The sequence below is a fragment of the Trachemys scripta genome, chromosome 12 (assembly GCF_013100865.1).
Source record: "Trachemys scripta elegans isolate TJP31775 chromosome 12, CAS_Tse_1.0, whole genome shotgun sequence".
In the NCBI taxonomy this organism is placed as follows: domain Eukaryota; kingdom Metazoa; phylum Chordata; order Testudines; family Emydidae; genus Trachemys; species Trachemys scripta.
In genome coordinates this window covers 25368861-25395008 of record NC_048309.1, presented here as the reverse complement: position 1 = coordinate 25395008, position 26148 = coordinate 25368861, and the positions used below count along the sequence as shown (strand labels likewise).

At 52.5% G+C, this 26148-nt stretch overlaps 1 protein-coding gene across 3 annotated transcripts in view; it reads right to left on the bottom strand.

Moving 5' to 3' along the window:
• DLGAP4 (DLG associated protein 4) overlaps positions 1-18056 on the bottom strand; it is a 104713-nt gene extending 86657 nt beyond the window's left edge. For all 3 annotated transcript variants that reach the window (XM_034786964.1, XM_034786965.1, XM_034786966.1), the window contains exons 1-2: positions 17091-18056; positions 5731-5948 (exon numbers count right to left, since the gene is read on the bottom strand). In XM_034786964.1, the coding sequence (XP_034642855.1) occupies positions 5731-5948; positions 17091-18041 (1169 nt within the window). In that variant the 5' untranslated portion in view covers positions 18042-18056. The remainder of the gene's footprint in view (positions 1-5730; positions 5949-17090) is intronic.
• Positions 18057-26148: the final 8092 nt, after the last annotated feature.

The window sequence follows — 26148 nt, the reverse complement described above, 5'->3', positions numbered from 1 at the left end:
GAGGAAGCCCCCCCTAGCAGGCGATGAGCGAGGCAGCCATGGGGGTTTATAACCCTCAGTGCAACCAGCCAAGCCTTCCAGATGCAGGAAAGGGCAACTGCTCAAGCTGACATCGCCCTCTGGCACCATTTATGCAGTGCAAGGAAATCCAGAAGCCAATCAGGCTCTAGGAATCCAGGGCCCCATATTCAGTGCCAGGAGAACAGGAGTAGAAGAAGTACCTTGCCGAGCTTGTGAGAGCTGCCTGAGGCTTGGCTAAGCTGAGTTCGTGCAGACAGACCCACAGCTGGCACAGATATGAGGCCTTTCAGCGTGTTGAAATGAAAGGGTGGGGGGAGAGGATGGATGCCAGACACCCCCCCCGTCACTGTCCCCCAAATTAAACCAGCCCATATGGGGGAGTTAGCCTAGGCGCTGACTGCCACGCTGGACTCTCCTCCATTCTGGGGGATAGCATGAACAGCAAGCATCAGACACAAAGGCAGTGTGGGCCAGTGGCTAGGGTGTGAGACTGGGAGTCAGGCAACCTGGGGTCTTTTCCTAGCTGTGTTACTGCTGGCCTAGGCAAGTCACCTCCCAGCTCTCGGCCTCTTCTCTGCCTCTAGACTGCAACTGGGGCTGGTCAGCAAGAGGGGGTTTGATGGAAAATGGCTTATTCCATGAAATTTCTGAGCGGTTCTAATCACCAACTCTTCACCTAGTACCAGCACCTTGAGGGAACTGCTGTAACACACAAGATAAAATGGGCCCTGTGGCACTCCGGTTACCCAACGCCATACACATTGCTTATCAGCTTTGAACCCTGTTAGTCTTGGCCTTCCCAACATCCTCTGGCAAAAAGTTCCACAGGGACTCTCTTGGGACATTGGTTTATACCAGGGGTAGGCAACCTATGGCACGCATGCCGAAGGCGGCACGCGAGCTGATTTTCAGTGGCACTCACACTGCCCGGGTCCTGGCCACCGGTCCGGGGGGCTCTGCATTTTAATTTAATTTTAAATGAAGCTTCTTAAACATTTTAAAAACCTTATTTACTTTACATACAACAGTAGTTTAATTATATATTATAGATGTATAGAAAGAGACCTTCTAAAGATGTTAAAATGTATGACTGGCATGCGAAACCTTAAATCAGAGTGAATAAATGAAGACTCGGCCCAGCACTTCTGAAAGGTTGCCGACCCCTGGTTTATACAGACATATACACCTGGCCAGGATAACCCTGAATGGCCACTGGGTGGCAATACTGCTCCACAGAATTGCACCTCAGGCACTGCCGGGCAGGCTGAAGCTGCGGGGAAGCGCAGAGGTCTAAGCCCTTCCTTCCCCAAACTCATTCCGCTAAGCAGGGCTCTGGGACTCTCATGGGCCATATTTTAAAGGAATGCCTAGTGCCACTTCTGGATGGCTGATCATGGGCAGTGCCATGCAGCGACCCCCTAGAGCCTGCAATGCAGGACGCTCCGCTGCAGGCCTGGGAAAGCGGGCAGCTGGGTTCGCCCTGCCAGCCTTTGTGCAGCCACCAGCACGTAACTCAGGGCCTCTTCCAAGGATCCAAGAAACAAACTGGGCCTGAACCTGCTCCCGCTGGAGTCCATGACCAACCTTGCCATTGAGGGCCCGGTCCAAAGCCCTCTGACATCAACAGGAGTCTTCTCATTGACTCCAATGAGCTTTGAATCTGGCCCCGATGCCCCTCATCCTGGTGTGATCGCCTGTCATGGAGGTCAACGTAATCCTCTCTCTTCGGGTCAGGGTTCGGATGAGTAGCCCAGCCCCCCAGCAAGGTACTTTGGCAGGTGTTTGTATCCTGCCAACTAATGAGGTGCTGATTGGCCCCGAGTAATGAAGGGTCCTGTGGCTGTTTATCCATCACTCCTCACTCATCCTGCTGCCAAACAGATCTCTAGGGAAATGAGCTGGGAAAGGAGGCCACAGGGAGATTTAATACTGTCCCCTTACACTGACTCCGGGCTTGTCAAATGCACAAATAAAAAGTAACAGCAACGTTACCCCCTCACGGTTTCCCTCCAACACTCCCCATCACCTACCCAGGCTGACCGCCTACAAGGAGAGAGAGCTGGGCCCAAATCTGATGGGTGGTTTACTCAGTCAGTGCTTCCTTAGGCAAATCTCCCTTGGTGGGGCTTGCCTGAGTGTGGATGGCAGGGTTAGACTTCATGCTGTGCCCTGGAAGTTAACAGCCTTGGGCTCCTGTTGGTCCAACAGAGGAGGCAAGTGCCAGTTTAGGGCCCTGCCCAAGACAGCCCAGCCCAGAGGGTGGGAACCCACTGGCTGATCTCAGGTGGCCTGCAGGGAGTGGCGTCCCTTACCTTCCGCACTACTGTGTTTGGCACTTTCATCAAGCTGCTGAGATGACTCTGCCCAAGGGGGCTCTCTCCAGCTGTCTGGGGAACACGGATACCTCCCTTTGCTGGAGCAGGAGTAGTGTGATGGGTAGGAGCAGTGTCAGGAGAATTAGCAGTAGCATTTTGCGCATGCATAGCGCCTTCCACTCCAGGATCCCCCTGCACTTTATCCACACTTCCCCCACCCCCCAGTGAGGAAGGTCAATACTATTAAGACTATTTTTCCATTGGGAAACTGAGGCAGAATGTGGGCAAGCGCTTTGCCCAGGGCCACACAGTGGGTCTGTAGCAGAGCTGAGAATAGAACCCAGGAGACCTGACTCACTGTTCTGCACCTCCGTTCAATCTATCAAGATACCGCGGTTCCTCATCTCCCTATTTCTACTTGGACTCCTCCCCTGTACCACAGTACTGCCGGTCAGATCCCCCTTTATCTTGGCCAACATTGGAGACTCAACCCACCGGTTTTGCTGCAGATAAACAGTCTCATCCATTGGCCTTTTCACCAAGCACAGGCCAGTTTTAATGGGCAACTCCAGGAAGGTTTCCCCACAGCTGGGGAGAATCCCTGAATGGGCAGGAGCAGCAGCAGGTGCTATTGATGCTTGTTGGCCAGTCTGGATCTGAACAGCCCACTCCTGATAAGTGACGGACGCTAAACAGGCGGCACCTAAAAATAACTTGGAGGTGATGGAAAAGCAAGGAGGAGCTGCCAGCAGATGGCGCTAGGCCTCACATTGTTGCTAGAGAAGGTGGATTTCTCTATTCACCAGTTAGTCCTGTGGCAGCCCTTCATCTGGGTGGGGTGTTTTATTTAGTCTGGATATGTGCAGTTTGTGCCCAGATCTTCCCAATTCTCTTGCCCACTTGGGAATGAGGGAGCAGGGCAAAGGTCAGAAGAACAGAGCTAGGCACAGGACAGAACGTGGGGTGTGTGACTTTATTCACTCAGGTACAGGAGTTAGACAGGGAAGAGATCTAGGCGTAGTCTACACTAGAAGTGCTACAGCTGTCCTGGTGCAGCTGGGTCACTGTAGCACATCCAGTGAAAACGCTCTTCTGTTGGCATAATAACTCCACCTCTGCGAGAGGGGGTAGCGCTGTCCACGCCGACGTTTAGGTCAGTGTAACTTACGTCACTCAGGGGTTGGCTTATTCACATCCCTGCGTGACATAAGTTACACCAACCGAACTTGTAGTGTAGACAAGCCCCTCTTCACCCCCCTCTAGTCCAGTCTCCTAGGGCCAGTGCACAGGGTCTCTATAGTGCAGTGTAGTCATAGCCGGGCCAGACCCTGTTATGCCCAGCCCTGAAGAAGAGCTCTGTGGCTTGAAAGCTTGTCTCTCCCCCCAACAGAAGCTGGTCCAACAAAAGATATCACCTCCTCCACCTTGTCTCTCTAATGGTCCCTACAGCACGTTTCCTAGTGCTTTGGCTTACCCACCCCAAGCAATAGGGCGTGCACCGCTCCCCTTGGGACACTAGTGCACAGCCTGACAGACCTCACTGCCTGAGAGCCAGGCAACACTTTCCTTGGCTTAGTGTTATCCTATGCCTCCAAATAACTCCTCCCTGCTCCTCGCTGGCCTTATGGAAAGCAGCTCTCTTGCTTCCCCCTTTGTCGTCCCTTGGCCATGCTGGATGTATTTTGCTCTTTTGATCTCGCCTCCTAAGTCACGGCATCGCTGAACTCCCCCCAGCTTGTCCACTTTTTCCTGGGACTGAGGTGTGCAGAGCTGAATGCAATACCCGAGGGCTGGATGCCCCAGAGATGTGCAGGGCCTGGTTCTCCTCTCCTAGGCTGCTGTGAATCAGGAGAACCCGTATGGAAGTCACTGGGTTCACAGTGGTGCAGTAAGAGGAGAGCCAAGCCCCTGGATAGGGGCCATTACCTCCCTGTTTGGTGACCAGATGCTCTCACAATGTCACCCTCCAAACCGTGTTCTTGTTCCCGCCGTATCACGTGGCAAAGCTGCATCTCATTTGCAATCCACTACTGCGCCGAGATCTCTGTGCATTGCTGCTCTCCAACGCTCCCCGCCCTGCTGGCATCTCTGATTACTTCCCCCTGGACATATTAGCTTGTATTATTTCAAGCCAAATCACATTCGGTTAATTTCCTGTCTCCACGTCTACCCCCTCCTGGTCCGTTTGTGCTCACTCTCTGTCCTCACTGGAGTTGGCAGTGTCTCCTCTGTGAATTTCAATCCAGTGCAGTTAAAGGGCTTGGGGAAATCAGCACCAGGACAGCTAGTCGGGGGAGAGCCCATGGGCTGCTGGGGGAGCAGCTGTTTACAGGGTGGATGTAGCAGCACCTGCCCCATATACAGGTGGGGCCTCCTTACCTCTCACTCTCCCTTGCTACGCTCCAGTTGCTTCACTTTCTGTTTGGATCCCAGACAGCTGGTACCTCCCCATCACCCCCAATACTTGGCCTTGACTCCCCTCTCCTGGTCTCATCTTTTCTTGCTGTTGTCCTCCACCCAGCTTGGCAACCCACCCAGTCCCCCATCCCATCCCATGCACCTTGTTGCCGGTGCCTTTCACTTACAGATGCTCCCCAGAAACCTTCGGATTAGCTGCAGTAGCACATCAAAGGAGGTGCCCCGGTGCAAAGGGATTCTGGGATCCAAAGGCCAGCATATGAATGTGAACATGTGGCCATGCTGGGAGATACCCAGCTACAAGTCACCTTCCATGTCTAAGCAGCTTCGCCTTGTTTAAGCTTCACTCCTCTTTAAGAGCCAGATCCTCTTAGGTGTAAATAGGGTGACCAAATACCCCGATTTTATAGGGACAGTCCCGATTTTTGGGTCTTTTTCTTATGTAGGTTCCTATTACCCCCCACCCCCTGTCCCGATTTTTCACACTTGCTGTCTGGTCACCCTAGGTGTAAACCAGTGTAGCTTCACTGAAGGCAAGGTACACCGTCTCATGACCTGTCCCTATGTCTTTTCCTTCTCTCCGAACCAACATTGTGGGGATAGAGATCCTGTGCAATTTCACACACCTAGGGTTAGTTTAGAATGACTGGGGAACAACCAACCGCTCAATTCCTCCACCTTATCTTCATCTTCCCCATTTTTCTCCTCCTGCTCCCTGCTTCCCAACCTCCCTCTCCCAAGGTACCCAACCTCTGCCCAAATGAGGGCAGCATTGATAACTTCCCATGAGGCTGAAGGTCACACTCAGCTGGAAAAAATGAAAGAGATGGCACCCCAACCCATCTTCAACATGGATGCTGGAAGGCCCAGCATGCAATGCTCCAGGTTAGATATGGATGCCATCATTAGAATTCCTTGGACCACCCTGGGATTGACACTGGAGCACCTGGGTGCAAAGAAGCCCAGAGCTGGTTACCTGTGTGCAGTGCTCTGCTCACTCAGGGACTGTTGGGTGGCCTTGAGGTAACTCTGCCTCCGAGCCGCAGTTTTCGGGGACGGTTTGGGGCTGGTTTCTGAATCTTCGCTGTCGTCGTCCCCCATGGCTTTGATGTAGCTCCCGCTCCGCATGCGCCGGCACGGGATCTCGTTGTCTTTGTCCCGAGACAGCGTATTGTTCCACTCTCCCTGAGGCACCTGGAAGAACAATGCAGCACCGTGACGGTCTGTGTCTAGGAAGGAAGGAACCTCTGGGAGGAAGAGGAACATGGGAGTTGGAGGAACCATAGCAGGCCCCTCAAGTCCGGTATCCTGGCTCCAGCCATGGCTAATAGCTGATGCATCAGAGGAATGGAGAAAACTCCACATACTAATATGTACCTGGCCAGCTATGCTATGTTGTGCATGGGCAAAACAAGTCCTTTCTGACTCCTAGAGTCATCACCTTATGCCATGAAGCATGAAGTTTGATTACGCAAGTCTTAGCATGTAGCATTACACCAGTTAGCCAGCCCTTCCTTAAGTCAAGCTACCTGACTTCCTGAGGCAGAAAATGCTGCAGGCTGGCCTCACACTGCAGATGAGATTCACCCTTGTGCAACAGGCCAGCACCTCCTGAGTCCCACCGGAGCCTGACTGGGTTAGCATGGTGTGCCGAGAGTGTGCTGGGCCCTCAGCGTCTCAGTGAATTGCAGCTGGACTGAAAAAATAGTTTGCTTTTATGAATACTGCATGTCCTGGCCACTGATTTAATGGAGTGATGCTCTCTTGTTCTCTTGCTCTGGGACTGGATACAGGGCTGTAGTGGTCTTCACCAACAGCCCTAAATTGGCAACTAATGCTTGATTCATGGAGCTGTCAGTGGACTAAAACCTGAGATGAGACAGATGCAAGGAGAATAAAGGCCATTGGCTTAGGGCGATCTCACTTTCTAATATCCCCTAACAATCACAGATTTCCAGCTGAAAGGCTCAGTTCTGCCATCTTTAGGTTGATTAATACCTTACTAGACAAACAGTCCCAGTGAAATCAATGGGGGTAAGGGAGGCTGAATTGGACTTGAGAGCTCCTGATGGTGGCCAAAGCCTTCTAACAAGGAAAACTATGGGGCTTACTAGACAGAGAAGCATGGTCCTGTGGATAAGGCACTGGCCTTGGACTCAGGACACCTGGATTCAATTTCCTGCTGTACCACAGACTTCCTGCATCACCTTGGGCAAGTCACTTTGTGTCTCAGTTCCTCACCTGTAACATTTCCCCATCCTTTGTCTTTCCTTTTGATTGCAAGCTCTTTGGGGTGTACTTGCAGTGTGTATTTGCAGCACCCAGGACAATGGGGCTCTGGTGTTCTGGGGGCTGCTACGTGCTACCACAATGTAAATAAAGAATAGATTGGACCTAGGCCGAGGAGCCAGGAACTCCTGAGTTCGGACTCCAGCTCTTCCTTACAGAAATGTGCATGACCATAACCTTCTCAAGCCCTACAGGCAGCATTGCTGCTGCTGTAAGCTGCTGGGCTGGGACCAGTACTGGAGAGTAGTGAAGTGCTGCCATTGGCCTTGTGCAAGTCACTGCACCTGAGCTGGTGAGTCTGCCTCTGTAGAAGAGTGAGTCCTATTTACCTACCGCCAGGCTGCTGGGAGGATTAAGCAGTTAATGTTTGCTCAGTGATTGGAAATGCCAAGTGAGGTATCATGGCTAAGTGCTGTCAAACCCAAGGGCTAATCTGAGGCAACGCTCCTTTTCTTGTTTGCATCCTCCAACCCAAAAGCCTCGCTGCAGGAGAATGAGCTTTTCTCTTGAAATCCCCTAGGGATGTTTGTGTGCTCTAATCAATACCTGTGACACAGGAGTTCTCAACGTGGGGCCATGAACAGGCATGGGGGTCACGGCCACCCCATCCTCCCCATATTGCTAAACAGGAGGGGGGGATCCTGGGGTGGGAAGGTTTGAGAGCTGCTGTTTTAACCAAGCGCTGATGCCATTTGCTCGGGCAGCATTGCTACTGTTGGCATTTTCTCACTCCACTTTGTGACCACAAGCAGCCAGGTTCCTAGTCAGGCGGCTTGCCAGGCTCACTATCTTTTTTTACTGAAAAAACAGACTGAGCCCTGGCATGGCCCCTTTGGGTAGCCGGTGGGAACTCAGGGGCCTTATGGAGAGCAACAAGCTTAAGGGGGAAAGAGAACCGAGATAGGGACTCAGGAATTGTCAGAGCAGATCAGTCCAATGGCCCGTCTCGGCTGGATCTGGTGTCCAAAGACCAGCTGCCTTCAAGAAAAAGGAAGATGTAGGAAAGCTCCAAATGGCCCAGATGCATTAAGCTGATCTTGGGGCACTGCTGCCTGCCCCCGGCAGTTACCAAGTGGCCTATGCCTGGTGCAGGAGGGTGGAGATTGTTATGGGGCAGATGTTATGGGGTACTATTATCACCCATATACAGTCTAATCCCTGGCGTGTCTCTTTACAGCTGGGCAAAGGGCACCCCAGGCCCAGCACAGCGTGTCAGTGCAGAAGGCTGCGTTGGACCCAAATCATTGGGAGGGTTGGGCTGGATAATGCACCATGAGGTGCCCCACAGCTTCTACTGGGGGCTCCGGCTGAAATCCCAGCGGAGTCACTGGCAAAACTCCCATGAAATCCAGCCCAGCCAGGCCCAACTCCCTGAGGGGGTGAGCAGGCCCCGGCGGTTATTCCATGCTGGGTCCCTCCCCACCAGAGAGGCAGAGGCCCAGAGCCAGAGAGGGCATCGTTTGTGCCACAGGAGGCCAAGGCTGGGGGAGTAGAGGCCTCTCCAGGCCCTCACTTTGGGGTGGGGTTTGGTTCCAGGTTTCTTGGCCTTCCTGAGACTCCCAGGCCCTCTCTCTGTCCGTTCCCTCCAAAACCCGCTCACCCCCCCGCCGATCCTTACTGGGTTCATCCAGCTGTTTGGTATGCTGCCTCCTGAGGGGGAGGTGCTCAGCTGCTGCCACAGCACTGGGCTCTGTGCCGTATCCCTGCTGGAGACCAAGCTGAGGCTGCCCAACTCCCCACACTTGTGACACATTCAGTGCAAACCTCCAGTGGGGAGAGGTTTGTGTGTCACCCGCCTCAGCCCCAATTGTTAGCTCTGCCTCAGGAGGTGCTTTGCTCTGTGACCTGCACCCCAGCTCCATGCTCTGGCTCGGGGTGTGTGCCCCAGGGCAGGATGGCCATCCAGACAGACCACAGGGCAGAGAGGCTATTGGGGAGTGGCCACTGGCTCCGGAACATGCTGCTGCTACCTGTGTGTCCCTGGGGATGGTGAGCTGGCTCTGGTGACAGATTATCCTAATAACAGCCCTGTTCTTCTCAAATCACCGCTGGGGTGATTGGCTTTGACCTTTCCTAATGAAGGTGACAAGAGGCTTCTGGAAGCACTTTTACACCGGCCGCCTCCGAGTCACGTCTGACTGGAGATTGGATTTCTCCGCCTGCCTTGTCCTCACCTTGTTAATTGCACGTCAGGAGCACTCACCCGCCTGGCACTGACAGCACTCATGGCGCCAGTCTGCACAGCTGCGTGCCCACCGCAGGCTGGCAGGTCGGGAGCAGGGGGAGTCCAAAACCCAGCTGAGGAAATGGAAATGTTCCTTTCTCGGCTTGCTACCTGCCCTGGACACATGGTGGGAATGCAAAGCGGGGGAGGGCCCATGCCAAGAGACAGCTAATCACCCACCCTGATGGACAAATGTAGGCGCCTGAATGTAAAGCCTCGAGACCCCAACCAAGATCAAAGCTTCATAGTGCTAAGTACATACATCCTGTGAGAGACGGTCCCTGCCTCAGAGAGCTTCCAGCTGGGTAAGGCGAAGGCTGGGAGAAAGGAAGGATTGCTGGCCCCACTCTACTGGTGGGAGCTGCAGCACAGAGAGGTTAAAGCCATGATTTTCCAAACTGACTTGTGATTTTGGGTGCCCAACCTGAGACACCTTAAAGGGGCCTGAATTTCCAAGGGCAGATGCTCGGCACTTTCTGAACTCCCTCTAGGATGTATTGGGCTCACACCATCACAAGTCACTGGAAAATCTTGACCTATGTGACTCACTCATATTCACCCTACAGGTCCAGTGGGAGGGTAGGGATAAGAACTCAGGTCCCTGGTCTAAGCACTACCTCATGCTGTGTCAGAATCGGCTCCTAGCTAGGCTTGTGCAGTGCAAGCTAACATGGCACCCTATGCAGTTGGATATTCTGAGATGCCAACTGAGTAATTTTCTTGAACTCTACTGCCCCAATATCTCTTTGCTGGGGCAGACTTTTGCCAAAGCCATGTGAAAAACCATCAATGCCAGAACACCAACACGATATATTTCCTATGATGCACTGTCCTATTGAGAACTTGTGGCACCTTAGAGACTAACAAATTTATTTGAGCATAAGCTTTCGTAGGCTACAGCCCACTTCTTCGGATGCATAGAATGGATATGCATTCTGTTCTTTTTGTGGATACAGACTAACATGGCTGCTACTCTGAAACCTGTCCTATTGACAATCTCCATCAACTTCACTGAAGAGAAACTAATGGACACACTGCAGCAACCATCCACTTCTAGTCAGGTTGTCTGTCTCTTGTTCCACCCGCGCACACACACTACTTTGTGTCCTGCAAAAGCAGAAATCCAGATGCAAAGGTCAAAGCCATCTCGAGGTGCTCAAACGACCAATTGAGGGGCATCGAAGGCAAAAAGCTCTTTTGATGGATATCGGTTGAATTTGATGCACCAGAGTGGAACAAACAGATTTAGTTGTTAGTGACTGCACAAGGTCAGTAGAAAGCTCCTCCTCAGATTCCCAGATATCACTCGCTGGCAGAGTGGCAGGTTTTTTTTAAAGGATTTAGGCACCTAAAGATTCAGGTAGGTGCCTAGTGGGATTTTCAAACATGCCTAGGCACCTCAGGGTGGCTTTGAGAATCCCACTGAGCAACTGTCTGCATCCAAATTCCTTTAAAAACCTGGCTCACGTCCTCTAAAGCTCTGCTCTCTTGAGACATGGATGAAGATCCGGGCCCAGATCCTCAGCTCACGTAAACGGATGCAGCACTGCTGAAATCTACACTGACTGACAACAGCTGAGAATCTGGCCCCTAGGTGCAGCCTCTAGTGTTAAAGAAAACATGATAAGGAAACAGAGCTCCGGTGCCCTAAACCAGCAGACACTGCCGGACAAACAAGCTGGCATTCATTGGGGTTCTCTGTTACACCATCTTGTTCCTGCTTCCATGTCAATATGAAAAGCAGGGCTGATGCTCCTCTCACTTATACTGGAGTAAATCAGGAGGAACTCTACAGAGGTCAGTGACATAGACTCATAGACTTAAGGTCAGAAGAGACCATCGTGATCATCTAGTCTGACCTCCTGCACATCGCAGGCCACAGCACCTCCCCACCCACTGCTGTAATAGACCTCTAACCTCTGGCTGAGTCACTGACATTCTCACATCATGATTTAAAGACTTCAACGTACAGAGAATCCACCAGTTACACTAGTTTAAGCCTGCAAGTAACCTGTGGCCCAGGCATGAATTAGATCAGCCTGAAGGGGATGTTCTCCAAGCTGGGGATGATAATACCATCCAGGGGTGGCTGTGAGGTCTTTGACAGAAGGGTGCTAGGTTTTTTTCTATTGCCCCTCACCTTGTACATACCCCAGCACTGTCTGCAACTTACCATGGGCCCATCCCTGCTCTCACTGCAGTCCAGGCCGGTTTTGCCATTGACAGGAACAGGGGTTCAGTCAGGATCCAGGTGCTTAGCTAGCTGACAGGTCAGCTGGGGGCAAATCCTGATCCCAGTGCCAAGCGGGAATGGCAAACACCCAAGGACTCCCTGTGGAGCAGGGCCCCCGGTAAGTAATGGGAACTCCCATGGGATTTATGGCGTCACCCTTAGCTTCTTTTCCACTTCCTTGCCATCATTTGGCATCCCCTGGATGTGAACCCTAGACCCCAGAGAGGGGAGTCACACAAACGCAAATTCTCCCTTGTAACCTGCAGCCTCGGCTCTCGCCTGCTGGCTGAAATCCTATCCCGGCGCTCGTGACCCTATCCCTGCAGAGCGCTGGGGCAAGCGGACCCGTTCCAGCACCACTACAGCCATTCGGCTTCCGTGTTCTATTTCTCGGGGAAATAGCCAAAGGATAATGAGTGGAGTGGGGAGGGGGCTTGGAACACTGCAGAGGGCTCCCCTGCCATGAGTCTGCCCAGAGCATTCCCTAATCACCCAAACAAACAGAGCGTTAACATAAAGGGAAAGGCAGTGAAGTGGAAAATCCACCTTCCAGGCTGTGGGCATATACAGACGAGCCACTCTGTGACCATTGCTTCAGCTGGAGCCAGCTAGATGGAGGAGTTTTAGGGACAACTAGCAATTCTGAAAGTACACGTACACCACCCACACAAACATGCGCTCACACACGTGCATCCCTGCCATGTTTACACGCACAGAAGCAGGCACACAAACACATGTACAGGTGCAAACATGCATACGGACGTGGGGACGTATCACATACACAACAGCATGCACGTACATGCTCAAAGGAACACATGCCCAGACACAAATGCGCACACATGCAAATATAAGCATGCACACATATGTGCACACGCAAGCATTGAGGCGCATACATGTACGTGCACACACATAGGTGGAGAGAATGGCTAAGGCTTCCTGTGGGAAACAAGCAGGAAGACACAAAGGGGCAGAGCCAAAGAGGGTTCAGCCTGGTTGCGGAGGGCAGGAAGGGTGACCAGGTGTCCGGTTTTCGACCGGAACACCCAGGCGAAAAGGGACCCTGGTGGCTCCGGTCAGCATTGCCGACCGGGCCGTTAAAAGTCCGGTCAGCGGTGATGTGGAGCCAAGTCAGGCTAGTCCCTACTTGTCCTGGGGCACCGCGCTGCGCCTCGGAAGCGGCCAGCAGGTCCAGCTCCGGGGGGGGAAGGGGGAGGGGGAGAAAGGAAGATGGACGCCTACTCCCAGCCTCATGCTTCAGTCCCAGACTCAGTCTCTGGGAGGAAGCTTGGTTCCTTCTGCCCACAAGCAACTCTCTGCCCAAGGAGAAGCTGACATGCTTTGTCAGGTCCCACCTTCCCCAGTGGTCAGCTCCCCTCCAGGCTTGGTGGCTAATGCAGTCCCCGTGGGTTTAACCCTTCCTGTCTCAGCTGAGGACAGGGTATATCCCCTGGCCAGAGTCCATCAAGCCCTTTGGGATCCTTACTGAGGAATCCTCCACACTGCCAGCCCACCTCTCAGTCACTACATGCTTTATGCCCATGGGCAGGCAGGGAGAGGGACTGGCCCAGGGTCATACAGTCAGTCTACAGAAGAGCTCTCCTGGCTCCCTGGCAGCGCTCTAGCCCCTGGGCCGTGCACACGGTTGTCTGGGACCCTGGGTGTTTGTGGCCCTGGCTTAGTTGTCAGCAGGGACGCCAATCCAAAGCATCCCAAACTGTACGTCTGCAGTCAAAGGCACCAGACAAGATAAAACGCTGGTGGGTAACATCTCACTTCTGCTTAATCTCAGCCACTGAGCGTTCATAAATAAAAGAGGCTGGAGAAGTGCTGGTTGCAGCTCCTGATTGGCTTGGGAGCTCCCTGCTTCATCTGGGCCCATCAATGTTATCGCGACCCCAGGGGGTGGGGGACTGAAGCTGCTGATCAACCTGCGCTTGCATGCCACCGAGCCCAGAACAACAGCAACGTGCAGCCCCTCGCTTTGGACACTTGTAGTCAATGTTCAATGCCTGCTTAATGGCTCCGGATGCCTCTCATTGCAGTAAAGCTTCTTCAGTTCCTCCTCCAGGCCTGCCTCCTACCCCAGACACAGAGCCCTTCTTGTAATAGGACAGCCAGGTGCCCAAGAAACAACCTCTACTTACAGTGCTGCAGGATGGGAACCTGCTGCTGCATGCAGCCATGTCAGGGTGGGGGAAACACCCCCCTCTCCTAAACAGGAAGTAAGAGAAGGGTAGAGCATAGCTCTAGCCCATAATACTCTGAGTCACCCCATTAACTCCTTGATGACCACTTTACTACAGTCCTCCTAGCCAGTGGGGGAGAGGAGTGGAGGGGCAACAGGTAGGAATCAGTCATCAGGGAGCATCCCTCTGCACCTGACAACTCATTCGTCACCTCTCTAGTGCGGGGCCAATGATGTAGCCCTGCATCCACAGGTCTCACCGAGGGCCTGCTCCAGCGCCAATGGAAAGAGTCCCATGGACTTTGATGGGAGCCGGATCAGGCACCGGCAGCTGGGTAAAAGCTCTGAAGGGGCAGAGGAACACCCGGCAACATGGCTGTGGAGCTGACCCTCACCCAAAGCCATTGGGTCTGGAACCCTCAGGAGGACTAGCTTCTTGGTGAGACTTTGGGGCCCTTCTGGCCAGGCTGTGAATGGCTCCAGGCCGGGCTCCTAGTGTTTGGGGGCCCTGTGTCCGGACCTGGCAGCGCAGAGCGTAACATGCTGAACTGAAGGGCAAGGGGAAGGTTTAAAAAAATTCAGTGACCTTTTTCAGTGCTCAAACCAGGCCTGTGCCAGGGCTCAAGATAGGGGCTTGGTGTAGCCACACTGTTTCCCACGCCTCCCCCCAGTAACTGCTCCTTAGTTTTTGGGGCAGATAGCTGAGGTTTGAAATTTCTCCTCTGGAGTCCCTCTTGAGCCCAAACCCCAGACCTGCACACCCTCGAGCTGTGGGGAAGCTTGGCTCTGGGTCTGGACTCTGGAGCCTGGCTTTGCTCCTTGGGCCCATTTCCAGTTTTAACCACGACTCCTGCAAGGCACAGCTGCCTTCCGGCCTGAGTTTGGGGTGTGCAGAGCTCCTTTGGGAGCCAGGGAGATGTCACCAGTTCTGCCGCCCAGCTTCTGGAGAGAGGCACACGAGGGCAGGGCACACGGTAGCGAACTGGACAGCAGGGTCTGTTTGGATTTTGCACGTGCTTGACAGAGGATGCTCCTCCCTGCCTTTTGGTGTTCAATGCATGACCATCCCTTCCTGAGAATGACTAGCTGGAGCTCTCGGCACTGCTGCTCACCTAGCCGTTCACCTAGGTTACATGGGGGATGCGACCCTCTCCCGCCCACTAGATCTCCCTGAGAGGGCGGTGGAGGAATTGGCTGGTTGAGTGCACAGGGCTTGGAGCAGACTCTTCCCCTGGGTTGGCGTTGCAGAGGGTCATGCTTGGAATTTGGGGTTGGAACCCCAAAAGCCCAAAGGGAAACTCATCCTAAACCACTAGGCTTTGCCTGGCTTTGGGAAGGAGGTCGTGGAGGGAACGCACATAACCACCAAGTCTCACCTACTGCTACCTGAACACACACAGATCGCCCAGGGCCACTCCACGCTCAGCCGAGTTTGCCAGTGAACTTACAGAGCACAGTTTGGTAACAGCTTTCGTACCATATCTCTGCTCCGAGCCCTTCCTGATGCGAGGTCCAGGGTCTCTCTCGTGTCAAAGTCAGATTCAGCCCACGAATTTCATTTCCATAGGAAGTGTAGGAAGTAAATCCCAGATCCTAGGCTGATACTATCTAGCAGTGCAAGGAGCAGCTCCCCTCGGTGCTCGCTGGCTGGTGGGATGTGGCCCTAGCTGCTGCTGCTCAAACAGTTGCAGGGACAGCATCTGTCCCTGTACGGGCAATGCCCTGAAGCTATCCTGCCAGGTTTAGAGCCCTCTAGATTCTGTGCCTTGGGCAGCTGCCTACACAGACTGGAGTGGGACTAAGGAACCATGTCCCAGCTGCTGTGACTCCATCAGCTTCTGTGGAGCTGCGCTGATTTATACCAGCCGAAGCTCTGGGCTGCCCGCCTTCTCTCTGGGCTGGAGACACAGTTGTGGCCACAACCCCGGGTCAGATTCTCAAGCAATTCAGGAGCGGTTCATTATTTATTTCACAAAGTAATGCTTTCTTCTATCCTGAGATCCTCTCAGGCCAAACTTCCAGTGAAGTGGTAATAACTTAGTATGGGCCAGGAAGATCTGGCCAGCTGACTTCAGGAGGAGTGGTGGCTGGGAACCCGGGTGTGTTGGAGTAGTTTCCATTTCTCTCTGTTATTTCATTCCATTTCTCTCTGTTATTTTATTCTCATCTGCACACTGCATGGGGATTTCCCCATGTTGAGTATTGAGCATTGGGTGGCTTGGAGTATTCTGTGGCTGCCTATTTAACCCGGTAACACTTTAACACAAAGGAAAACAACTAACGACATTCCTGATCCAATAAATTCCTCAGTAATTTGATTTGCGGGAAGTGGAAAGCAAGGCTTGAGGAGCAGGCTGCTTTTCAATAATTAATCGTGCCTTGAACACCACAAACCCACTGCCAGAAGAGCCACTGATGCCTCTGTGTTAAAAATGCACTCCTGTGATTTACAAACATAGCCCAGCTGATTACGCCCCCAGGCCTGGACTTTTATTTGTATTCCCCTGTCTAAGCATGTGTTAGGTTTTGTGTTCTTAAGTGGCGCCTGTTGAAATATTGACCTGTGTCTAAACATCCTTATGCAATGATCCAGCACAATTTGAACCTGGGACCCTGCGACATTAAATTGTCAGCTGCTACCACTTGAGCTAGAGGACTAACTGGTGGTAGTAGTAGGCTTTTATCTTTTTATGTGGATTAGCCACTTAGGGAAACACATACCGCATAGTGAACCGGTGGTTTATAGTGCTGGTCCTGAACAGGTGTGTCATTGTGGCACAAATCAGATGCCCCTTTATGGAACATTTGGGTTGTGGTAAATTATTGTCATTGTATTGCAGTGGGACCTAGCAGCAGCCCCACTCCTGGACTAAGGGCCCACTGGACTAGATGCTGTACAGACACAGATTTTAGGGATAGGTGCATCCTAGTGAGGAGCATAGAACTGGGTCATTTTCCTGGCAACAGAGCTTTGCTCTGAAGAGTCACATTTGCAATGGGCTTTGGGCATGAAAAAGATAATGGAAGGTGCATCTGAATCTGGCCAGGGAGCCACCCCCTTCTGGACAAGCAATCTTGTGGGCACCCTGGGCACACATGACTGCTCCAATGCCCTTTGCAGGTATGCTTTGAAAGGCTGGTGGAGTATTCGACTCAGACTTCACCTGCAGTTGCTGTTTTTTCCCCTTGGTAGCACCCCAGTGGGCTGCTCTGTAAATGATTCTGTTATAAAGTGGGAGGGGAGAAATCAGAATGACTTGTGCTGATGGCTAAAGTAGCAGGAGCGGATTAATTTTTTGGTCAGACCAAAGCAGTGCCCCAGGGCTCACCGAGCCAGAGCCCTCCTTACCAAGTGGAACATCACCCCCAGCAGAGACCAGAAGCAAACCCCAGTGCGGCACCCACCTGCAAGTAATGATAGGCTAAGTCTTGCTGGCAGGACTTGGATTTCAGCAGGGCTTTGTCGATGGTGGCAGAGGCCTTTTGGCACACTTCCCGGGCATGGCTAAGGGTGAGCGTGGACCAGGAGCCCCGTTTGATGTAGTTGGACTCGTTGCTGATGGGGATATTGGCGCAGGGGGTGACCTTGAGGTCGTTATTGCTCTTGGAGGATTTCAGCATGTGCTCACTGATGGTGTTATATGCGTGCATGAAGTACCTAGGCTGGCTGTGGTCAGGTTGCCTGCCCAGGGTCATGAGGCCCATTGGATTGCGATAGCTGCAGGTGTCGCTGTCTAAGTTGTCGTCCGAGCTCCACCAGCCTGATATGTTGGACCTGGGCCTGCGTTTGGTCTCGGTGGTCTTTGCCCGGTCTTTGCTTTTGCTCCTCCGGTTCTGCTTCGGGTCCTCTGTGCCCTTCTTGCCATTCACGCTGCCCTTGGTGGGGCCCTCCAGGGACTGTGACTTGGCAAAGAGCTTCTGGACGGAGTGCACCAGGTGTCGGATGCGCCCGGGGCTCTCGCTCCGGTGCTTGGCGTCGCTCCTCTGGAACTGGAGGGTGCTGAAGCCGTCCCGGTGGATGGGCAGCTGCTTCTCAAATTGGTCCAAGAGGTTTGCGGGGAGGCGGTTGATCTTCGTGGCTTGGGCATGGCTTGGGAAGGGGTTCTCGTCCGGGACTTCGAAGTGGGAGTTGTAATGGATACGGGGGAAAGTGCTGCTGTTGGAAATCTGGTTGTTGAGTGGGAGGAGACAGTCACTATGGAGGGAATTCTGGGCTGGAAACCGGGGGTCCACGGGGTAGGAGTCAGTGGGACTGAGGAGGTAAGGGTTCCTGTCTTGGGCGGCATAAAGAGAGTCTTGAGGGGAGTCCAGGTTATCGGAGAGGTGGCGGCTTCTGTTATCTCCTAACCCCTTCATGGTCCAGGGGTTTCCTACAGCATCACTTCACGGGTGACACTGAGGAGCCTTCTTGCTAGTTCTCCCTTTGGTCCCTCTCCCTCTGGAGATGATCCTGCAGCCACAGAAACAAGAAAGACGCACACATCACTGAAAGGAAAGCTCTCCCCAGGCTCTCTCTATCCCTCTAAGCATTTCCACCCTGCTCCTCCCCAAGGCATCCAAGCCAGTGCCTTGCAAGTTCTAAAAGCCAAGACAATGACGGTTATTACAGAGCTGAGAGAGTGAGGAGAGGAGGAGGAGAAAGGGATGATTAACATTCCCTAGCCATATTTAAGAGCCACGTGGACCCCAGAGCTCAAACTCAAACTCCTTAATACAAGCAGGCTGCTAGTTTTTGGCCTCTCTGTGACTTCATTTAATAGCACTCGGTCACCAGCCAGCATAACAAGGCCTTAGCAGTTGGATTGTCAGCAAATCATGGGCGTCTGTCCCATTATTTTAGGGGGCTGAATAAAAACCTGCTGTCAAATACTGTGCCCGGACCTTGCTGGAGTCAAGGGAAATGAGGAGCTGAGGATCAGATTGGCTCTCCGTCATGTGGCCATTTGTGTTTCCGTGGTTACCGGACCTCTTAATGGGGACGATGGACCGGATGTGTGTGTTGCACAGAGCTATGGTAATGTGATGGGATGGCAAACGTCTCTTCTTGGACAAGTGCCCGGGTTTATGTTCATATTATCCTGTACCCCTGAGGAAAATGCTGCAATACATATGACCAGAGCAGTGGTTTTACTGAGACACTCATGGGCCTGGCCTGAGAAGTCTTTTGTTGCTCGGTCACAGCTCCAAGGTTGAGGTCCCCACTGCCAGGCGAGATCACCATTGCCTGGGCTGCTTTGCTTCAGGGACAGGGCTATAATTTGCCAGGTTTTCCTGGACACAAAGACCCTGTTACATTGGGAAACAGAATAAAAAATCCCAGCTGGTAATATGGGTGAGTAGCTGACGCACAGGCCTGGTAATCAGGAGCCATGGGTTCTGCACACAGCCCTGCAACACACCCGCTGTGTGACTTAAAATATCTAGCCTCATGCACGGGATCTCGAAAGTGAAACTGACTAAAAGTGGCATTGATTCAGTGGGCCGCAAATTATGAAATAATCATAGCAACTGACTAGCCAAGTTTCCGTTGCCATGCTGAGAAAAAACTGCATTAATGCTGGAAAGCAAATGGGATTTTTTAATAATTGTTTCAATGCTAACACTCAAAGATGGGATTTCTAACATAGCTAAAGATACTTGTTTATTTAAACATGTACTGTTAAAACAGCATCCTTGTACCCCAATCACCCCCCATTGCTCTCAGAAGAAAGATCTTAAATCAGAGAGAAAGCACCGTACCTTATTCACCACCTGAGATCAAACTGATCTCTGGCCCCCATTTGATCCATATGATTCCCACCCAGTGGCAGTCCAGCTGATCCTTTCCCAGAGGTAATCCTGCTGATCATCCCACCAGTGACTCCACTGGATCCCACTCCTTGGCAACTCCAGCTCACCCCCTTGGAAGAGCCAGTTGACCCCCCAGTACTGTAAATCCAGCTGCTCACCCTTCACTATGACTATAGTTGATCCTTGTGGGTGAAGCTGATTGAACATCCCACACAGGCAGATGATCTCACCTCATAGCAAAGATGGTTAAGCCTAGCCTATGGCAACGCCAGTCAATCCCACACACCATCAGCCTATTTTAGTGGGCAGGCAGGTGCATTTAATGATCATGTTTGCTGCATTTTGAGCCACAGATTAGAAGCAAACGACCAATTAAGACTTGTCCCTGCAGTGACAGTCACTTTAGCCCAGCCCTATAACACAGAGGGTTCTGACATTGCCCGGAGAGTTCACTTGAACCTCAATGGATCTGTCTTTCCAGGGAGCCTCATGTTCAGCCACTAGGGCTGACTGTGGGTGGGGGTGGAGAGAAGATGGGCGGTGCGGCTATAAGGAAAACGTTCGATGAATGGCCAAGCGTCCATTCCTCTTTCCACTCAGGCACCTTTAAGGAATTGCTTGTGTCACTAATGAAAGATAACGTTACCTGTCTATTTTGCAAGCCTGGAGCCAGCCTGTCACCATATGCAGAACTGCTTGAGCAGCAAGGGCGGTGCGTTGATGACAACCCAGGCACGGCTCGCAGAAATACAAAAGGTGACATTATCCTTTATTAGCATCCTTGGCTCCCACCAGCTTTCGCTTGGCTCCTTTTCCTTCCCCATCACATTGTTTTGCAGATTGGTGCGTCAGATGCTCCGGAGCATCTCAGCAGATGGGGACACTCTCCCATGTGCTGGAAGGGCAACGATAGACCCCGGCCAGGCGCATGCTGGAGAAGTGACAGGAAGAGGCAGTGCAGCCTCAGCTCAGACAATTGGACAGGCATAAAGGCCAAGGACAATTGAGGAGAATAAATTAGACAGTCAGGCTGTGGCCCAGCCATATGGATGTGCCAATGCATATGCATAGAACAGAGAGAATAACAGAGGACAGGATCCTACATTAGCAAGAACGTTTTCAGCTATTCACGTTAAGATAATAGCAATCAAATCTCCTGCTGCTCTGGGTGAAAGCTAATTGCTTGAGGCAATCAGAGAAGAATTCATTCCCCTTTGTGTGTGATTGGCCAGGTGCATTATGAACATGTGACACCCGCCTTCTTCTGAGGCAGCAGGTATTGTCCACAGCCGGAGGCAGGGCACTGAGCTTGATGGTCCACCCATCCACTTCATGCCCAGGGCCACCCAACAGGTCTAGAACCCACGTCTCCTGAGTGCCCGTGCTGTGCTCTATCTTGTAGGACAAGGCTAAAAATGGCATCAGTGGGGTCCTATTATCCAGGAATGAAACTCCACTGACTTCCCTGGGGCTCCAGCAGTTTACAGCAGCTGAGGATTTCCCCTTAGCCCCTCGTACAGACTAGGATTTCCCTCTACCCCAGCTCTTCTGGGGTTTTATTTACAGGGCTGGCCCCAGGCACCAGCTGAGCAAGCTGGTGCTTGGGCCGGCAGATTGTTGGAGGCGGCATTCCGCCCAATCCTAGGGCGGCACGGCCCCTTTTTATTTTTTTTGTTCCGCCCTGTAGGGGGCGGCGGCGCGGAGAACCAGAGCACCCTGCAGGGCAGTCCTCTCCCTTCCCTCCCTGCCGACCGGAGCGGAGCCTTCGCGGCAGGAGGCGGCGCAGCAGGAGGGGCCGCATGGCAGCGCCCCTGCTGTAGCCCTGGTTGCCCCCTTCTCTCTCTCTCCTACCCGCTCCCTCCACCTCCCCCCGCAGCCGGTCCCCCTGCACCTGCGCTCCAGCCGCGCCGCAGGTTTTTTTTTTTTTTTTTGCTTGGGGCGGCCAAAAAGCCAGAGCCGGCCCTGTTTATTTAACGTCTCAGCCACCTCCCCACATTGCTCACACTCCATTGCCAAACCTCTTTTTGTCTGCAAGGCAGCAAATGGCCCAGCCCTTCTGCAGGGAAGATGCCCAACTAGTCTGTTTCCCCATATAAAGCATTTTCCTGGCTTTCTGGGTTTTATGAAGGTTCCTAGCAGACCAATGAGCATGGCTCATCCTGCCAGCCCTCCCCCCACCCCCCGCCCCCGCCCCAACTTGGGGATTGCCAAGCCAGTAGGAGGGCCACTCTCTTCCCCCTCTAGGAAGATATATAAAGGGGGCTGGGAAGCAGGAGGCTAGACCTGAACCTGGGCATTTCCCATGCAGCAAGCAAGCGCATCGCACGTAAGCCGCCCTTGTGGCGCATGTTATGAGGCAGGGCAGCCTAGTGGTTAGCAGCTAGGGTCTTGGAGAGTGTTTTGATTCTAATCCTATCCTGAGTCCCTGGCTCTGTGGGTGACCTTCGGTCCAGTCAAAGCCAGCTGGACAGCTGGGTAAGAGCAGGAACCCAACTGACAGACAGCTGCTGCCTCAGCGCGGCGCTTTCCTGAGGAAATAAATCACACGCATGTTAGGAGAGGGGAGGAGAAGCAGCAATCTATGGTGAACTGAAGCAGAAACTCTGACGGGAATGGGGTGAAATACACAGCCCTGGCTTTATGACACTCCACCAACCGGGGAGGGGTGGGTAGCATGAGGGATAGAGAAATGCCAGCATTATTTTACTCCAATCGCCCCCCCATTGCTCACAGAAGAAAGATTTTCTTAAATCTTCATATACAGTGGGTGAAGGCTAGGGCTAGTCATTCGCAATGTGTTTTTTGAACTGCACGGTAAACTACGTTATCTGCAACCTATGCGGGCTCTTGCACCACAGTTTATCACACCATCTAGCAGTGTGGCATTACATGGTTTTTCTTATTAACTCATCTCCCATAGGTGGCACTTCAATGGGGTTACTCCAGATTCACACAACCTTCCCCCCTCATGTACCTGAGAATTAAACCTGAGTCATAGTGTTATATAGTGTAGTACATACATACTCCATGCACATCCTATAATGCACTAGGCATAGCGTATATTCACTGTGCACTACGTGATGGGGATACCTATGCTCTAGCCACATCACATAGTGCACATAGGCATGGCAGAATTAGGTTTTTTAAAATAATTGATGGATAATATTGATGTTTATTTTCAAGCATTTTTTTCCAATTTTTATCTATTTAAATTTTCATACTTGCAAGATATTATGGGGTTGAGGATCAGACAGTTATTTAATGACAGGAGACAGATTCAAAAATTTAGTTTTATAACCGTTAAAACCCATGGACAACATCACATGTCAAAATACACAAAGGAAATAGCCCTAAATCAAACACTAATAAGTTCTTCAGCAGCATTTTTCTTCCCTTCCCATCTGTACGTTTCTATTACCCATGAAAATATTTTTGTGGATTTGTGTGTATGCAGTGAAATCAATATTTACTGATAAAACTCTAATCTTTCCAAGCCAAAGCGTACAGTGTATGTGCACACGCTCTACCCACATCACATAGCAAATACACACAGTGCGCTAGAGCTCCATCCCGTAGTGCACGTGATATACGCACACAGCAATTCTATAGACGTGTAGCTAGATACACACAAGGCTAGTAGAGAGACGTCCCAATGAGACTAAGCTGCTGTTACTTTAACCTTCTTCCAGCCTCCTCACTGTGTCTGTTACAGTATCTTAGACTCACACCGCAGAGCAGGAGTGTAATGGACACTCCCACACACATGACCTCTGAGTCTAACCCAGCGCAAGGGCAGTAGAGGGGCTGAAGAGAGATGTGCTGCTCCCAGGAGGGGCTAGGTGGCAGGGAAAGTAGCCCCCTTCCTGTTTTAATTTACACCTTGTTCCAGCTCCTCAGCATGTGCCTCCACCAGCTCAGAGTCCTGTCCCGACCTGGGTGTGAGTAGAGCTGAGAAGGAAGGGAAGGGAGTTGAACTTATCACATGATCTCACACATCACCTGGGCACTGGGTCTGCTGCCTGCAGGGCACTCTGGGATCTGGTTCTTCACACCACCAGGCAGGACAGAAATGGCATTACCCTGCCTGTGTCAGAGACTGTTCCCCTCATTCTGCCCCTGTGTCTCCTCCCGCTGGTTGTTACAGGTTTGCATTGCTCCTTTAAAGTGAGAGCCCAATCCTGTGTTTTGGGAGATTTCATCCCCCTCCCCAAACTCCGTATCTTCAGGTGGGTGCCACCTGGAGCCAATCCCTGCCAGGAATGGGAATCCAGGTCAGGTTTCTGCACCCCCTTTTAAAGGACTGGGCAGCAAGGGGGGATGCCCAGCAAAGATAGTTCTTAGCTAACACTTTTCACCTGTGATGGTCACAGAGAAATCCCGGACTGGAGTTTTTCAAGCTTGGTCTATCTCAGTGGTTCTCAAACATTTGTACTGCTGACTCCTTTCACACAGCAAGCCTCTGAGTGTGACTCCCCCTTATACATTAAAAACACATTTTAAATATTTAACACTAGTATAAATGCTGGAGGTGAAGCGGGGCTCGGGGGTGGAGACTGACAGCTTGCAACCCCCGCGTAATAACCTCGTGACCCCCTGAGAGGTCACAACCCCCAGTTTGAGAACATCCGGGCTATCTGAATGTAGTAGCCACCTACTTGCAGGTACCCCTGCTTCCAGCACAAGGAGGTAGCTAGATCTGCTTTGGAACCAGCATGAGGACCCAAGGGCAAGAGACAGGGCAGGCTGCAGGGTCCCTCGGGGAGTCAAAGGCCCAATGCGCTTGGTTTCCAGCTCCTCCAGGGGATTTCTGTACCCTGGATGTCCTTGATTTCTCCCTCTCTCGCTCCGGGCCCTGCCCGTCTGAGCTGCAGGAATTTTAGGAGCTCAGAGGGATTAGGACTTTACTCCTGATAGTGTAGCCTCCTGCCTGACTCCCTGCTGCCTTTACCCCCTAAGTGTAATGAAACAACATAGTCTGCAGTAGGCTGACATTAAACCCGGCTGCAGCATGGCCACTCTCCTGCCCAGGAGGACCCAGCTGCACTGTGCCAGGGATGGAAAGGACACATTACCCTTTAGTAGGGTTACCATATTCCAGCAAGCAAAAAAAGAGGACGGGAGGAGCCCCGCCCTAGCCCCGCCCCTGCTCCACCCACTTCCCGCCCCCCTCAGAACCCCCAACCCTCCCCACCACTCCTTGTCCCCTGACTGCCCTCTCCTGGGACCCCTGCCCCTAACTGCCCCCCAGGACTTCACCCCCTACCTAAGCCTCCCTGCCTCTTGTCCCCTGACTGCCCCCTCCTGAGACCTTCCCCCCATCCTAACTGGCCCCCTAGGATCCTACCCCCTACCTGTACCCTGACTGCTCCAACCCTTATCCACACCCCCAGACAGACCCCTGGGACTCCGATGCCCCATCAAACCACTCCCCACCCCCTGACAGCCCCCCCCAGAACTCCCGACCCATCTAAACCGCTCTGCTCCCTGTCCCCTGACTGCTCCGATCCCTCTCCCCACTCCTGCCCCCTGACAGCCCCCCCCACAGAACTCCCAACCCCACCCCGCTCCTTGTCCCCTGACTGCCCCCTCCTGGGATCCCTGCTCCTAACTGCCCTCCAGAACCCCACCCCCTACCTAAGCCTCCCTGTTCCTTATCCCCTAACTGCCCCCTCCGACCCCCTGGCTCCCTTGTCGTTGGCCTTCGGTTCGCCTAAGGTCTCTCTGTGAGCTTGCTCAGGAACTGTCTGAGCCGTTCTCCCGGCACGCTGGGCAGCAGTGGGGGAGGAGCTCCAGACTGCCGGAGGCGAATGCAGGGAGGGAGGGAGGGAGTGAGCTCTGCTGCAGGGGGGAGGAGGGGTCTCTCTCGCTGTCGGAGCCCCATGTAAGAGGCACCATCTGGCTGCCCTGTTAGCTGCGCGTGCTGTGCATGGGGGGGACGGGGAAGTCCGGACATTAACAAATTCCCCCCGGACACTATTTTTAGTTAAAAAATCCGGACATGTCCGGGGGAATCTGGACGAATGGTAACCCTACCCTTTAGCAACTCCTGCTCCAGCCTGGTGGACAGACCAGTTCCCATCTTTCAGGCTCCCCAAAAGAGGACACTGCAGGGGGAGCTGGAGGAGGGGGTACAGTTAGGGGTGCTGGAAGTGTGTGTGAGTACTGGGAAGGGTATCTGGCAGCATAGGTGGAGTTGGGGGGACATGGGAGGGCATTGCACCCACAAAACTGCAGGCCTCAGGCAGGCAGCCTGAGTGTGCAATGTAGCGAGTTCTGCAGAGGAGACATGCTGCTGCTTGCGCCCCTGAGGCAGGGAGTCAGAGTTTGGTTTATTAACAGGTGATAAAGATAAGAAAGGGCTGTTACAATATTTCCTAAAGTTAAATGATCCGTTCCAAGCTTGGTGAACTGCAAAAAGCAAGTAGCTTAAATGAAAGAAAGTAATTGTAGATTTTTCTACAATTGTTGTATTCAAGAGGTGGTAACAAAGTTACTAGTATCTTTCTTTGAGACCATAACTGATTTTTTAGATAAAGGAAATGCAGTAGATCTAATCTACCTGGATGTCAGTAAGGCATTTGATACAGTTCCACATGAGAAATTATTAGTTAAATTGGAGAAGATGGGGATTAACATGAGAATTGAAAGGTGGATAAGGACCTAGCTAAAGGGA